The following is a 16,814-nucleotide window of genomic DNA, read 5'->3' as shown; positions in this document are numbered from 1 at the left end:
TACTCTGCAGAGCACTGTACTAAGTGCTTGAGAGAGTATAATATAACAGAGTTGGCAGACACGTTCCCTGCCCACAACGAGCTTACCATCTACTTTACTGAATCGATTACCGTCGGGCACAGCCGAGGATGGGAAGTGCAGCAGCCATAGGCCCGCACAGAGCTACGTCTTCTACCTCAAATCCGCTAGGGACAAAGTTTGGCTCGGGTCCCAGCAACCCAACCCCATGCTAGGGGCAGGGAATGACCATCCCCCTCGAATCCTCTACCGGGTTCTTTCCACACTGTGTAATACAAACTCACATTCTGGTGGAATCGGTTGTCCTGGAAGTGGGAAGCAGCGTGGCCTAGTGGATAGAGCATGGGCCTGGGAGACAGAAAGACCTGGGCTCCAATTCTGGCTCCTCTCCTTGCTGCTGTGTGACCTCGGGCAGGTTGCTTCACTTGTCTGGCCCTCGGTTCCCTCATCTGTAAAACGGGGATTAAGGTTATGAGCCCCTTATGGGACATGGACCGTGTCCAACCTGATTAGCGTGTATCTATCCCAGTGCTTAGTGCCTAGCACGTAATAAACGTTTAACAAATACCATAAAAAAAGTGGCAAAGAAACTCAGAGTTCCCACGTCAGCTGGTTATCACCAGCGGCTCAATCAGTCAACCAATGATATTTATGGAGCGCTCACTATTTGCAGAACACCGTACTAAATGTTTGGGAGAGTACAATACAACACAGTTAGCTGACACATTCCCTGCCCATAGCTAGCAGTCCAACAGCTTTAATGGGAATGTTTCCAGTGTTCATTCATTTGTTCAGTCGTATTTATCGAGCGCTTACTGTGTGCACAGCACTGTACTAAGCGCTTGGGAGAGTACAATAGAACAATAAACAGACACATTCCTTGCCCACAAGGAGTTTACAGGCTAGAGAGGGAGACAGACATTAACATAAATTTAAAAAATGACAGATATGCATATTTTTCCCCAGTTCTTCACAGAACTGAAAGCTGAGGGTGGGTTGTGGTCCTCTTGCGGTTGGAGGTTGGCTCCCGGCCATCTGGGTGCCCGCACCAGACGCCTTCGGCCGGCTTTGAGCCGAGGGAAGGCGGCCCTCTAGGACGTCCACTTGGGGCGATTTTTCTTTCCTCCCCGTTATCCCAAGCATCCTGAAACACAGCAGGCTCAGGAAGAACCAGCCGCCAGACAGATCGGCCAGCAGAAGATGCATCTCCCAAAGAGCCATCCGTCCCCGGCTCCCGCGGCCGGAGGCGGTCTTTAATTGCCCTCGTTGGAGGGAATTCATGAGAAGACCAGACATCCATCTGTCAGGGGTGGTTTCAGAATCATTAAATCAACGGTGGCGTGACGCAAAGGGCTGGACTCGGTGACTTCCCCGCGGTCCCTCCTTACCCGAGCGAGTTGGCGGGAGCCGGGGAGAGTCACTAACAGCCGGTGTAAATGGGGATTCGGCGTTTGGGGGGCAGCTGGGGTGGGTGTTCCCCAGTGTAGCTGGGCTCCTGAAAGGAGGCCCAAGAAGCGGAGTCACCAGAGAGAGAAGGAGGGACCCAACCCTCCCACTCCCTCCTACCCAGGCAAGGCTCCCCCTGCCATCGTGAGAGGCAGGGAAAGGCACCCCCAAATCTCACGCTCCCTTTCCCGACAAATGAGTGTTCTTTAAAGGTTGCATGGAGCGATCCATTTATCCAAACTGCGAGATGCAGCAGCTTGGCTTAGTGGATAGGGCACGGGCCTGGAAGTCAGAATGACCTGGTTTTTATCCTGGTTCTGCCACATGTCTGTTTTGTGACATTGGACAAGTCACTTCACTTCTCTGGGCCTCAGTTACCTCATCTGGAAAATGGGAATAATAAAAATAGTAATATTTATGGCATTTGTTAAGCACTTACTATGTACAAGGCACTGTTGTAAACGCTGGGGTAGTAATAATAATAATGATAGTATTTGTTAAGCACTTACTATGTGCAAAGCTCTGTTCTAAGCACTGGGTAGATACAGGGTAATCAGGTTGTCCCATTTGGGACTCACAGTCTTAATCTCCATTTTATAGATGAGGTAACTGAGGCACCGAGAAGTGAAGTGACTTGCCCAAGGTCACACAGCAGACAAGTGCAGAGCCGGGATTAGAACCCCTGGCCTCTGACTTCCAAGCCCGTGCTCTTGCTGTGAGCTCCATGTGGGACAGGGACTGTGGCCAGCCTGATTAACTTTTATCTACCCCAGTGCTTAGAACAGGGCTTGGCACATAGTAAGCACTTAAAAAGTACCATAATCTAGTAGAAAGAGCCTGGGCCCGGGAATCAGAAGGATCTGTGTCTAATCCCGGCTCCTTCACTTGTCTGTTGTGTGACTTCACTTCTCTGCACCTCAATTTCCTCATCTGTAAAATGGGGATTCTTTACTTGTTCATCCTGTATGGGAGTGTGAGCCTTGTATAGGACAGAGACTGCATCTGACCTGATGATCTTGTTCCGACCCCAGCATTAAGCACAGTGCTTGACACATAGTAAGCCCTTACCAAATACTGTGATTATTATTAGAGGAAAATTTCATTTAGGGGTTTTAACGCACAATCTTTTTTTCCATCAAATACACGTTGGAACCTTAGAGTCAGTGGGCTTATCTGCACAGTGCAAGCACTTCATTCAACTGTATTTATTGAGCACTTACTGTGTGCAGAGCACTGTGCTAAGCACTTTGAAAGTACAATTCACCTGATAGACTTTAGGGGCTCGTGTCCATTTGTGGGCGATCCGGGGCCAGATCAGTCAATCATCAATCGTATTTATGGAGCACTTATTGTGTGCAGAGCACTGTATGAAGCACTTGGGAGTAAGAGAATTGGTAGACACGCTCCCGGCCCAAATTGCAGATATGTACGTAAGTGCTGGGAAGGAGAGGAACAGGTAGATTAAGGGAGGAAGGGTACAAGTGGAACGGTCATGCAGAAGGGAGAGGGAGTAAGGGAAATGAAGGCCAAGAAGGCTTCTTGGAAGAGATGCGATTTAAATGAGGCTTTGAAGGAGAAACAGCATGGTGGAATGGATAGAGCACGGTCCGGGGAGTCAGCAGGTCCTGGTTTCTAAACCTGGCTCTGTCACTTGTCTGTTGTATGCGACTTGGGCAAGTCGCTTTGCTTCTCTGTGCCTTAGTGACCTCATCTGTAAAAGGGGGATTGAGATTGGGAGAGGGACTGTATCCAAACAGATTTGTTTGGATCCACCTCAGGGCTTAGAACCGTGTGTGTCCCATATTAAAGGCTTAGCAAGTGCAACAATTATTATTATTGAAGGCAGACAGAGGGATGGTCTGTCGGATATGAAGGAGGAGGGAGTTCCAAGTAAGCATACTTCTGGAAGGGGTTCACTCCAGCTTCAGGAATGCCTCTCTGGCTCAGCGTTTCCTACTGCTCAGCTTTTTGGGAGAGTTACAGGATGAAATAACCACAGGAGTGAAAGCTCATTATGGGCAGGGAATGTGTCTGCCAATTCTGCTGAAATGTATCCTCCCAGGTGCTTACTGGAGTGCTCTGCACATAGTAAGCACATAATAAATACTATGGGTTGAAGAGTGTTTTTTAATGGTATTTGCTAAGCGCTTACTGTGTACCAGGCACTGTACTAAGCACTGGGGTAGGTATAAGGTAGTCTGGTTGTCATCATTCAGTGTCCCACATGGGGCTCACAATCTCCATCCCTACTTCACAGATGAAGTAACTGAGGCCCAGTGACTTGCCCAGAGTCACACAGCAGACAAATGGCGGTCCCTCCGAATCCCGGGCCCTTGCTCTAACCACTAGGCCACGCGGATGTGATTAATTTGGTATCTTCCCTCGGCACACGGTGCTCGGCACATAGGAAGTGCATGAGCCATAAATCATCCTCATTATTCTCAGAGCAAAGGAGACAGAGAGCTGTGCAGGTGAACCATTCGTCCTCACCATCAAGTTCCTAGAAGGCCGCACTCTCCCATGCCTCCCAAGGTTCCTCAGGGCCCTCAGGGGCTCCCAGCTAGGGTGCAGGGCCCCTGCTCGGAAACACACACCCCACCTCCCAACCCCCCAGCACGAGTCTCTGCACCCTTCCTAGGTCGGGGGCGAGGGTCAGCTGGAGACAGGAAGGCAGTTGGACAAAAGGGGAAGTGGACAATCAGCGCTCGGCCTAGGAAAGCGTTCCCTCCCGGCCTCCTGGCGAAACGTTTCCTCCTGGAGCTGACATCCAGGGATGCCGGGGAGAGAGGAAGCTGCGGGGGTTAAGGCGTGGAGAAAAGCAAGCCTGAGTAATCGATCGTGAAGCTTTCCGCTGGGACAGATCGCGGAGAAAGCATGATACTATAAAAGCACAATGTGTCGTCGTTCGGGGAGTATCAGTCTGGGGTGCCACGGTGACTTCTTCCCTCCGAAAACAGCCAACTCTCCGGAGATCGGGAGAGTGTTTGACACTCTGCGCTCACCCCTGATACACTGGGCAAAGCACCTGTGGGACCACCCTGCAGGGTCACTGATGGCAGGTGATGACGGAGAAGCATCCTGGCCTAATGGAAAAAATACGGGGCTGGGAGACCTGGCTTCTAATCCTGCCTTCTTGACTTGCCCGCTTGACTCTGGGCAAGTCACCGCACTTCCCTGTGCCTCGGATTCCTCACTGGTAAAATGGGGATTCAATATCTGTTGTCCCTCCCACTTAGACCGTGCGGGATGGGGACTGCGTCCAACCTGAGCACCTTAGCTCTAACCAGCACTTAGGACGGTGCTCGGCACCTAGCGAGCGCTTAACAAATACCACAATTATTTATTCATTGAGTCTCCCATCAAGAAAACGGGACAAGCCTTGGGCCCACGTTTCACCTGTGAAATGGGGATTACAACTGTGAGCCCCAACGTGGGACAACCTGATTACCTTGTATCTATCCCAGCATTTACAACAGTGCTTGGCACATAGTAAGCACTTAAAAGATACCATCATCGTCATTATTATTATTATTTGTTATGGAGAATCTAGGTATAGAAATTGATTCACATGGTGCCACTCACACTCTCTAGCTCCTGCCGGTCATCAGTCAACCAGTCAGTCGTATTTATTGAACGCTTACAGTGTGCAGAGCACTGGACTTGATGTTTGGGAGAGTACAGTACAAGAACAAACTGAGACATTCCCTGCCCACAAAGAGTTTACAATCTAGAGGGTGAGACGGACATTAATGTTAATGTAAATAAATTAAATTACAGCTACGTACACAAGTGCTATGGAGCTGGGAGGGGGCATGAATGAAAAGAGCAAGTCAGGGCGATGCAGAAGAGAGTGGGAGAAGAGGAAAAGAGGGCTTATTCAGGGAAGGCCTCTTGGAGGAGTTGTGCCTTCAATAAAGCTTTGAAGGTGGGGAGAGTCACTGTCTGTTGGATACGAAGAGGGAGAGTGTTCCAGGACAGAGGCAGGATGTAAGCGAGAGGTCAGTGGCGAGATAGATGAGATCGAGTTACAGTGAATAGGTTGGCATTCGAAGAGCGAAGTGTGGCCGAGTCGTAGTAGACGAGTAGTGAGGTGAAGGGGGCCGAGGGGTGGGGGGGACGCAAGGTGATTGAATGCTTTAAAGAAACATAGTAAGAGCTTAACAAATACCATTATTATTATTATTATTACAATAATTACCTGTTCACCCTCCTACTTAACCTGTGGGCCCCATCTACTTCAGCGCTTACAACAGTTTTTGGCACATAGTAAGCACTTAATAAATTTCATAGTTATTACTATCAGTAGTAATAGCAGTATTACCATAGCAACAATAGGATGTAAGTAAGCTCCTTGAAGGCAGGACTCATTTTTATCAACTCTATGGTACCGTACTCCTTCCAAGTGCTTAGTATAGTGCTCTGCTTACAGTAAAAATTCAATAAATACCACTCGACTGGTTGTATTATATACTCCGGTGGGAACATCGCTAAAACAGAAACAGAAGTGCATTTCTGTTTGATGTGAAGGTAGATGGGCAACTACTGGAGGTTCTTGAGGAGTGGGGAGCATGACCTGAACTTGTAGAAAAATGATCCAGGCAGCAGAATGAAGTGCGGAATGAAATGGGGAGAGACAGGAGGAAGGGAGGTCAGCAAGGAGGCTGATACAGTAATCAAGGTGGGAGAGGATAAGTGCTTGGACTAATTTGATAGCAGTTTGGATGGAAGGAAAAGGGTGGGTTTTAGTCACTACCTCTGACTCCCAAGCCCGCACTCTTTCCACTGAGCCACACTGTTTCTCCTGAGGTAGTGAATCTCCATTTTGCAAGTGAGAGAACTGAGGCACAAAGAAGTAAAGTTTGTTGGGGTTTTTTATGGTATCCGTTAAGCGCTTACTAAGAGCCAGGCATTGTTCTGAACGCTGGGGTAGATACAAACTAATCAGGTTGGACACAGTCCCTGGCCCACATGGGACACAGCTTTAATCCCCATTTTATAGATGAGGGAACTGGGTCACAGAGAAGCGAAGTCACTTGCCCAAAGTCCCAGAGCAGACAAAAGGTGGAGTGGGATTAGAACCCAGGTCCTTCTGACTCCCAGACCCAAGCCCTATTTACTAGGTCGCGCTGCTTCTCTAAGCTCCTTGTCTTGTTCCCTTTCTCTCGGCGAAGGTGAGAGCGGCCGGGTTTTAGAGCTGTGGGTTGGTATTCGGAAGGCCCGGGATCCAGCTGATTCCAGCACCAGCCCACTTGCACCCATTGCTGGGGAAGAGGAGAAACTCGTGCAGACACCCTTGTAAGTAAGGGATTTGTTTTTGTTTTGGTTTTTAGAATGGTACTTGTTAAGCGCTCACTATGTGTCAAGCACTGTACTGAGTGCTGGGTTGGTGAAGGGATAATCAGGTTGGACACTGAAGTAGTGAGGGTTATCTCCTCTCTCCGTTCCATCTGTCAGTCAGGCAATCGTATTTATTGAGCGCTTACTGTGTGCAAAGCACTGTACTGATAATAGTAATTGTGATATATGTCAAATGCTTACTATGTGCCAGGCACTGTACTGAACACTGGGGTGGATACAAGCAAATGGGGTTGGACACAGTCCCCGTCCCATGTGGGGCTCACAGTCTCAGCCCCTGTTTTATAGATGAGGAAACTGAGACCTGCGACGTGAAGTGCCTTGCCAAGGTCACACGGCTGGCAAGTGGCCGAGCCGGGATTAGAACCCATGACCTTCTGACTCCCAGACCCACGCTTTGTCCATTATGCCATGCTCCTTCTCTAAGCACTTGGGAGAATACTGAGTGCTTGGGGGGAGTACAATAAAACAATAAACAGACACATTTTCTGATCACAAGGAGCTTCCAGTCTGAAGGTGGAGACAGACATTATCTAAATAAATCAATTACAGATATGTACATAAGTGCCGTGGGGCTGGGTTGGTGGGATGAATAAATGGAGCATATGGGCTGTGAGCCCGACATGGGACAACCTGATTATCTTGTATCTCCCTCAGCGCTTAGAACAGTGCTTGGCACATAGTAAGCGCTTAACAAATACCATTATTATTATTATTGTTATGCTGATGGAGTCCTGAGAATGCAGCCTCCAGGGTTGCAAACCCCTCCTGCCCCTCCTCAGGCCCCCTCACCGACCAAGAAATGGGGACCTGTGGAAATTTCCGGACCTTGTCCCCTCCTCCCAACCAACCAATCAATCCATCAGTCCGTTAGCTTAGCATGGTCAGGGAGCATGTCTACCAATTCTGTTATATTGTACTCTCCCAGGCGCTTAGCGCAATGCCCTGCACACAGTAAGCACCCAATAAATACCGACAATGGATGGTATGTTTAAGCACCAAATGACCTATTGCTCATTTGTATATATTTTTACTACCCTATTCATTTTGTTAATGAGGTGTACATCCCCTTGATTCTATTTATTGTGATTAAGTTGTTTTGTTTTTGTCTGTCTCCCCCGATTAGACTGTAAGCCCGTCGATGGGCAGGGATTGTCTCTGTCTGTCACCGAATTGTACATTCCAAGCACTTAGTACAGTGCTCTGCATGTAGTAAACGCTCAGTAAATACTTTTGAATGAATGAATACAAGTTCGTAAGGAGCTGGGACTGTGTCTGCTTATTCTGTGGTATTGTACTATCCCAACGCTTAGTACAGGTCTCTGCACATAGTAAGGGCTCAGTAAATGTGTCTGCTTATTCTGTTGTATTGTACTATCCCAACGCTTAGTACAGTTCCCTGCACATAGTAAGGGCTCAGTAAATACCATCGACTGTTGGATTGATCTACTTTGTTGTGAGAGCTGTATTGGACCTCTACTGTATGCACGGTGTTAGGCACTTGGGAGGACTGTGAGCCCATTGCGGGCAGGGATTGTCTCTCTTTGTTGCTGAATTGTACTTTCCAACTGCTTAGTACACTGCTCTACACACAGTAAGCGCTCAATAAATACGATTGAATGAATTGAATGGATGAAAAATGGCACAGGGCCTGTGTCCCACCCGATTTGCTCGTCTTCCCCCCAGTGCTTAGTACAGTGCCTGACATATAGTAAGCGCTTTACAATTACCTTAATTATCCCCCCCTAGACCGTAAGCTCATTGTGGGCAGAGAATGTGTCTGTTTATTGTTGTATCGTACTCTCCCATGTATGATGCTTTGTATGATGCTCTGCACACAGTAAGCTCTCAATAAACACGATTGAATGAATGAATAATAATAATAGCAATAATAATGGCATTTGTAAAGCTCTTACTAATCGCAAAGCACTGTTCTAAGCGCTGGGGAGGATACAAGGCGATGAGGTTGTCCCACATGGGGCTCACAGTCTTAATCTCCATTTTACAGATGGGGTAACTGAGGGCCAGAGAAGTTAAGTGACTTGCCTAAAATCACACAGTTGACAAGTGGCTGAGCCGGGATTTGAACCCATGACCTCTGACTCCCAAGCCCGCGTTCTTTCCACTGAGCCACTCTGCTTCTCTATGAATGAATGAATGAATGAATGACAGAGGTAGAAGATCCAATCCCTGCCTTCAAAGTGCTTACCATCTAATGGGGGAGATGGGCCCCAAATGGGTTAGCATTAAGAGGAAAGAGTAGCTAATGGAGGAAGGAGCCACAAAGCAGAGTACAGATAGGAGGGAAATGTGCCGAAATACATGATCCACGGAGAAGAGACGTCCATCCAGGAATTCCTCCCAGAGGAGGTGGGATTTCCCACCAGCGGGCAGTGCCCTCTCAGATCCCGCCACCCTCGGCAACCATTAGCCGGGGGCCCAGAGAGAGCGCCAGGGGACACAGGTGCCTAGTTGGGATTCATTCATTCGTTCATTCGATCGTATTATTGAGCACTTGCTGTGTGCAGAGCACTGTCCTAAGCACATGAGAGAGTACAATAGGAAAGCAGCGTGGCTTAGTGGATAGAGCATGGGCCTGGGAGTCAGAAGGATCTGGGTTCTAATCCCAACTCCACCACATGTCTGCTGTGTGATCATGGGCAAGTCACTTCACTTCTCTGTGCTCCCATGTCCTCATCTGTAAAATGAGGATTTAGAGCATGAGCCTCATGTGCGACAGGGACTGTGTCCAACCTGATTAACCTTTATCTACCCCACTGCTTAGAAGAGTGCTTGGCACATAGTAAGCACTTAACAACTACCATAAGTATGATTATTATAATTATGATAGAACAGTAAACAGGCACATTCTCTGCCCATAACAAGCTTGCAGTCTGGGGAGCGAGCAAGCCACTCTGCAGCTCCGGAGCTTGGTCACCATGGAGAAGAGATCTCTGGGTGGCGGTGGGGTGGGGGTGGGGGGGTTAATTTCTCTTCCGCCAAATTCATCAGTATTCCCAGGAGAGGGATTTAGCAGGGGGGCATTCCTAGAGAAGGACCTGGATTCTAATGCTGGCTCTGCTACTTGTCTGATCTGTGACCTTGGGCAAATCACTTCGCTTCTCTGTGCCTCAGTTACCTCATCTGTAAAATTTGGATTATTATTATTAATAATTATTTTTATAACAATAGTAATAACTGTGGTATTTGTAAAGTGCTTACCATGTGCCAAGCAGTGTACTAAGTGCTGGGATGGATGCAAGCTAATAGAGTCCATGTCCCCCATGGGACTCATAATCATAATCCCCATTTTTCAGAGGTAACTAAGGCACAAGAGAAGGGAAGTGGCTTGCCCAAGGTCACACAGCAAGCACATGGTGGAGCTGGAATTAGATTAAGACTGTAAACCACATGTGGGAAATGTATTGGATCATTCTCAGGGCTTAGAACAGTACCTGGAACAAAGTAAACACTTAACAAATGCCATTAAAAAAACCCAAAAAATACTTGCAAATCTGTTATCGTCAACCTCTTCGACACCCTTAAATGAGGTGGCCTTCCGCTGAGGGTTTGAAGGCTCCCCCCACAGAGGTCAACTGGGCTGTGTCCTTCAAAGGCTGGGGATTCAAACTAGACCTCACACCCAAGGAGAGTGCTGCCAAACCTAATAATGATAATTATGATTATGGTATCTAAGTGCTTACTATGTTCCAAACACTGTACTAAGCACTAGGGTGGATACAAGCATATCAGGTTGGACACAGTCTCTGTCCCATATGAGGCTCACAGTCTCAATCCCCATTATACAGATGAGGTAACTGAGGCCCAGAGAAGTGAAGTGACATACCCAAGGTCCCACAACCATAGAAGGGCAACTCCTGGAGACCCCTGATAACCCCCCAGATGACCACTGGTGACCCCGAGCCCCTGCTCTTCCTAGAGGAGAGGAGTTTGGCCAGAGAAAAGTGGAACATGTCAGCAGAGGGAGTCACAGGTGGGCCTGCTAGGTTATCGGCATGGCCAGAAAGTTTTTTGGGGATTTTTCTTTACAGTGATCATTAGGCTCTTATTATATGCCAGGCACTGTACTGAGCTCTGGGGTAGATACAAAGTAATCAGGTTGGACACAGATCATGTCCCACATGGGGCTTATAGTTTTAATCCCATTTTACAGATGAGGTAACTAAGGCACAGAGAAATGATTTGCCCAAGGTCACATAGCAGACAAGTGGCAGAACTGGGATTAGAATCCAGATCCTTCTGACTCCCAGGCTCTTGTTTTATCTACTAGGCCACGCTGCTTGTTTCTGCATGTTTAAGCTTAATTAGCCACAGTGGTGTTCTTTAAACAAAGTCATGACCTTCCCTGCGCTGGGCTGCATAGTAGATGTTGCATATTATTGTTATATTGTCCTCTCCCAAGTGTTAGTACAGTGCTCTGCACACAGTAAGCGCTCAGCAAATATGACTGAAGGAGTAATTTATTCATTCACTCATTCATTCAATCATATTTACTGAGCGCTTACTGTGGGCAGAGCATCATACTTGGCACTTGAGAGAGTACAATATAACAGTAAATAGACACATTCCCTGCCCCCAACGAGCTTACAGTCTAGAGGGGGAGACAGACATCAATTTAAATAAATAAATGACAGATATATACACGAGTGCTGTGGGGAAGGGAGGGGGAATGAATAAAGGGAGCAAGTCAGGGTGACACAGAAGGGAGTGGGAGAAGAAGAAAGAAGGGCTTAGTCAGGGAAGGCCTCTAAGAGGAGATGTGTCTTCAATAAGACTTGGAAGAAGAGAAGAGGAATTGTAAATAAACATGGGATTGAACGAATTTTAGGCCTGTCAGTCAGAGTCAATCCCCGCTAAGCGTGAGATTTGGCAAGCAGATTATGGGGGCAAGAATGAAACCTTCTCCTGAAGCATCCTCTTGGAATCACGTTCGTTCCAGGCAGCCCATGAAGATATGCCTGTTTTCAATTTCCGTCTCTCACCGTCCCCTCCTGTGGTCACTACTTTGCTTTACGGGATGAATCTCCTTCTCTGTACATTCTGCTGCTCTTCTTCTCATTCTAATTTGTGTCAGAGCGGCAGGCAAAATAAAACGTCAACCACCTCTCTCTCCCCAGCGGATTTGAGTGCATTAGCTATCCTTTGATGGATGCCGCACCCACGAGCCCGGAACCAAGAGCCAGCCAGGGATCACCGATCCCCGAGGGGAGCATCGAGCCGGAATTCGGATCAGACCCCACGCACGGCGGCGAAGTCAATGCCCCTGGGCCCGCAGATGGTGAGTAGCGATAACAGATGGATTAGTCGGAGGCTCATCCTTTCCCTTAACCCGGAAGCAATAGGTATTGTGGTATTTGGTAAGTGCTTACTATGCGCCAGGCAATGTGCCGAGCATCAGGGTGGATAAAAGCAACTTGGGTTAGACACGGTCCCTGTCCCACGTGGGGCTCACAGTCTTAAATTCCCATTTTACAGATGAGGCAACTGAGGCACAGAGAAGTGAAATGACTTGCCCAATATCACAGAACAGAAAAGTGGCAGAGCCAGGTCCTTCTGACTCCTATTCATTCATTCATTCAATCATATTTATTGATCATTTACTGTTTGCAGGGCACTGTACTAAGCGCTTGGGAAGTATAGTTTGGCAACGGATAGAGACAATCCCTATCCAACAACAGGCTCACAGTCTGGAAGGGGGAGACAGACAACAAAACAAAACCATCAAAATAGATAAATAGAATTATAGATATATACACAACATTAATAAAATCCCAGCTCCACCACGTGCTTGCTGTGTGACCTTGGGCAAGCCACTTTCATTCAATAGTATTTATTGAGCGCTTACTATGTGCAGAGCACTGTACTAAGCGCTTGGAAAGTACACATTGGCAACAGATAGAGACAGTCCCTGCCCTTCGACGGGCTTAAAGTTTAATCGGGGGAGACAGACAGACAAGAACAATGGCAATAAATAGAATCAAGACTTGGGAGAGCCATCCCCTATCCCGTTTACCCGGATCAGGGAGGAGCATTAGAGAAGCAGCAGGGCCTAGGGGAAAGCGCACAGATCCAGGGCATCGGAAGACTTGGGTTCTGATCCTGGCTCTCCCACTTGTCTGTGTGACCTTGGGTACGTCGTTTAACTTCTCCGTGCCTCAGTTACCTCATCTTTGGTTCTTTTGTGCCTTAGTTACCGCTGAAAATTGGGGATTAAGATTCTGACTCCCCCCAGCAGACTGTAAGCACGTTGTGGACAAGGAATTTGTGTTTATTGTTGAATTGTACTTTCCCAAATGCTTAGTACAGTGCTCTGCACACAGTAAGTGCTCAGTAAATACGATTGAATGGATGAATGAGTGAAACTTCAGGAATGAATAAAACTTCAGGACCGAGGCTTCTCCGTTACTCTTGAAGGAAGATTCCTTCACCCCACAGGGGCAGTTGGACAGGAAGCTAGAACTTACATGGGATTTGACAGTAAATGCTCGATAAATTCAATCGATTGATTAATTGGAATTAACTTGAGAGGAATGTACTTTCCAAGAGCTTAGTACAGTGCTCTGCGTACAGTAAGCGCTCAATAAATACGATTGAATGAATGAATGAATGAAATATGCAAGCTGAGGCATAGTGGGAGAAGAGAATGGATGAAAAAGGAGAAGAAAGAGGATAAATTAGGAGAAGAGAGCTGGTTGATTCTCTTTAATCTGGTTGTCTTGAAGTGAGGATTTTTGGCTCGATGCAGAGAGGAATGAGCAGTGGAGTGATGTCTAGAGTGGAGAGGCTTCAGTTACCACCTCTTTGCAAATAATAATAATATTAATGATGGTATTTGTTAGACACTTACTATGTGCCAAGCACTGTTCATTCATTCATCCATTCAATTGTATTTACTGAGCACTTACTATGTGCACAGCACTGTACTAAGCACTTGGAATGTACAATTCGGCAACAGATGGAGACAATCCCTGCCCAATAACAGGCTCACAGTCTAAACGGGGAAGACAGACAGCAAAGCAAAACAGTACAAAACAAAACAAGTAGTCTGGCCTAGATATCATCAAGATAAATGGAATCATAGATATGTACACATCATTAACAAAATAGAGTAATAAATAATATATACAAATATGCACAGTGCTGTAGGGAGGGGAAGTGGGAAGAGCAGAGGGTGGGAGGGGGGAATGGGGAGGGGAGGAGGAACAGAGGGAAAGGGGGGGCTCACTGTGGGAAGGCCTCCTGGAGGAGGTGAGCTCTCAGTAGGGCTTTGAAGGGGGGAAGAGAGTTAGTTTGGCGGAGGTGAGGAGGGAAGGTGTTTCAAGACAGCAGGAGGACGTGGGCCAGGGGTCGACGGCGGGACAGGCGAGAATGAGGGACCTTTAGGAGGTGAGCGACAGAGGAGCGGAATGCACTGTTCTAAACACGGGATAGATACAAGGTGATCAGGTTGTCCCACGTAGGGCTCACAGTTTTAATCCCCATTTTACAGATGAGGTACCTAAGGAACACAGAAGTTAAGTGACTTGCCCAAAGTTACATAGCTGACGAGTGGCGGAGCCGGAATTAGAACCCATGACTTCTGACTCCCAAGCCCGGGCTCTTTCCACTAAGCCACGCTGCTTCTCTATGATGACTCTGAGCAGATGATTCCCAAATGCACATCTCCAGCCCTGATCCTTCTCCTTCCCTGCAATCTCACATTTCCTTCTGCCCTCAAGGCGCACCTACTTGGATGTCCCGCTGGCATCTTAAATTAAACACTTCCAAAACATGTCCAAAGGATTAATATAGCAGCAGTTTGGATGAAGAGGGAAAGGGGGATTTTAGTGGTTGTGAAGGATGAACCAACAGGATTTAGTGATGGATTGAATATGTGGGTTGAATGAGAGAAAGGAGTCAAGGATAATGCTAAGGTTATGGACATGGAAGGTGGGGCTGTCTACAGTGATGGGAATCACTGTAGATCAAATATTTGTGCCCCCGATATGCTAGACCCTGTTCAGATCAGCCTGAGAGGGATTTCTTTTGTCTGATAAACCATACACCTTTAATACTTCCTTCTGAGTCATTTTTATCAGGGTCATTACCTAATTTGCAAAAATGAGCTGGAGAAAGACCAGGTAATAGATTTAATTAATCTATCTTTCTATCATAAAAAAAAACCATCGTTACAATGTCGATGACTCCTTCCATCGAGAATCTACCCCTTCAGCTGGGGAGAAACCTAAGGCGTCGGACAAAGCAGCGTGGAGAAGCAGCGTGGCCAAATGGCTAGAGCACAGGCCTGGGAGTCAGAAAGATCTGGGTTCCGATCCTGACTCTGCCACTTATCTGCTGTGTGACCTTGGGCAAGTCATTTCACTTCTCTGCACCTCAGTTACCTCATCTGTAAAATGGGGATTAAGACTGTGGGCACCATGTGGGGCATAGAATAGTGCTTGGCACATAATAAGTGCTGAACGGGTACCGTAGGAAAAAAAATGAAATTTGCAGCCAGAATCTCTAGGGCAGCCATCGTCATCAGCCACAGCAACAGGAGCATCGTCATCATCGTGGTTATTATCAGTACTGTTTTCGATGATGAGTGAACCTCTGCTTGTATAGTGGTAATAGTACTGAGTGAAAACCCATTGGCTGCATCACACTTTATCAAGCCATTGAGAAAGTCTTGTCTCGTCTTACGCCGTCGAGTCGTTTCCGACCCATAGCGACGCCACAGGCGCATCTCTCCCAGAACGCCCCACTCTCCGTCTGCAATCGTTCTGCTAGTGGATCCATAGAGTTTTCTTGGTCAAAATACGGAAATGGTTTACCGTTGCCAGCTTCCGCGCAGTAAACTCGAGTCTCCGCCTTCGACTCTCTCCCGTGCCACTGCTGACCAGCAAAGGTGAGTTTTGACTTGTAGCGGATTACCTTCCACTCACTAGCCACTGCCCAAGCTAGGAATGGAATGAGTATGCCTTTGCTTGACCCTCCCTCCCATAGCCGAGGCTGGTAGACTATGGAAACTCCCCAAGTGCGACCCTGAGAGGGGCACTGAGAAAGTACAACAGGGCATAAGATAATCGGTGATATTTATTGAGCACTTGCTGTGTGCAAAGCCCTGTACTAAGCACTTGGGAGACTACTATTGAGTTGGTAAACTCAATCCCCACCTTCAAGGAGCTTACAGTCTAGTGGAAGAGACGGTCGTTAAACTAAATTACAGTTTGGAGAAGGAACAGAGTATAAGGATCTGAACACGAGCTGTGAGGATGAGGGTTGAATGAGTATCAGAACATTAAGACGGTGTGGACTTTAATGTTTAGGTGATTCAGAAGAGAGGGAGAATAAGGTGGGGAGATGAGAGGCAAGTCAGAGAAGACTTCCTGGAGGAGATATGATTTTAGTAGGGCTTTGCACATGAGGACAGTGGTGGCCTGTCACATATAAAGTGCATGGTTTAGTAGATAGAGTACAGGCTTGGGAATTGGAAGGACCTGGGTTCTAATCCCAGCTCCGCCACTTGTCTGCTGGGTGATCTTTAATTCCTCTGTGTCTCAGTTACCTCATCTAAATTGAGGACTAAGACTGTGAGCCCCATGTGGGACGGGGACTGTGTCCAACCTGATAAACTTGACTCTTCCCCAGAGATTAGACCAGTGCCTGGCACATAGTAAGTACTTAACAAATACCATCATCATACCTCATCTGGAAAATGGGGATTAAGACTGAGCCCGCGTAGGACCTGAAAACCCTGTATCTACCCCAGCGCTTAGAACAGTGCTCGGCACATAGTAAGCTCTTAACAAATTCCAACATCATCATCATTAATCCCAGCTCTGCCACTTGTCTGCTTTGTGACCTTGGGCAAGTCAATTACCTTATCTAGAAAATAGGGATTAAGACCGTGATCCCATGAGGGACATGGACTGAATCCAAATTGATTGTATCTACCTCAGTGCTTAGAACAGTGCCTTGGCACATAATAAACA

The 16,814-nt window shown here is 47.3% G+C and overlaps 1 protein-coding gene across 1 annotated transcript in view; it reads left to right on the top strand.

Annotated features, from left to right (window-relative positions):
• Positions 1-16,814, top strand: part of MORN1 (MORN repeat containing 1) — a 239,097-nt gene that overhangs the window by 76,629 nt on the left and 145,654 nt on the right. Inside the window, exons 9-10 of the mRNA XM_029064471.2 lie at positions 6,636-6,759; positions 11,958-12,118. Coding sequence (XP_028920304.1) covers positions 6,636-6,759; positions 11,958-12,118 — 285 coding nt within the window. The remainder of the gene's footprint in view (positions 1-6,635; positions 6,760-11,957; positions 12,119-16,814) is intronic.

This window comes from Ornithorhynchus anatinus, chromosome 5, assembly GCF_004115215.2.
Source record: "Ornithorhynchus anatinus isolate Pmale09 chromosome 5, mOrnAna1.pri.v4, whole genome shotgun sequence".
NCBI classification, from domain to species: domain Eukaryota; kingdom Metazoa; phylum Chordata; class Mammalia; order Monotremata; family Ornithorhynchidae; genus Ornithorhynchus; species Ornithorhynchus anatinus.
This window is presented reverse-complemented; position numbering and strand designations above follow the sequence as displayed.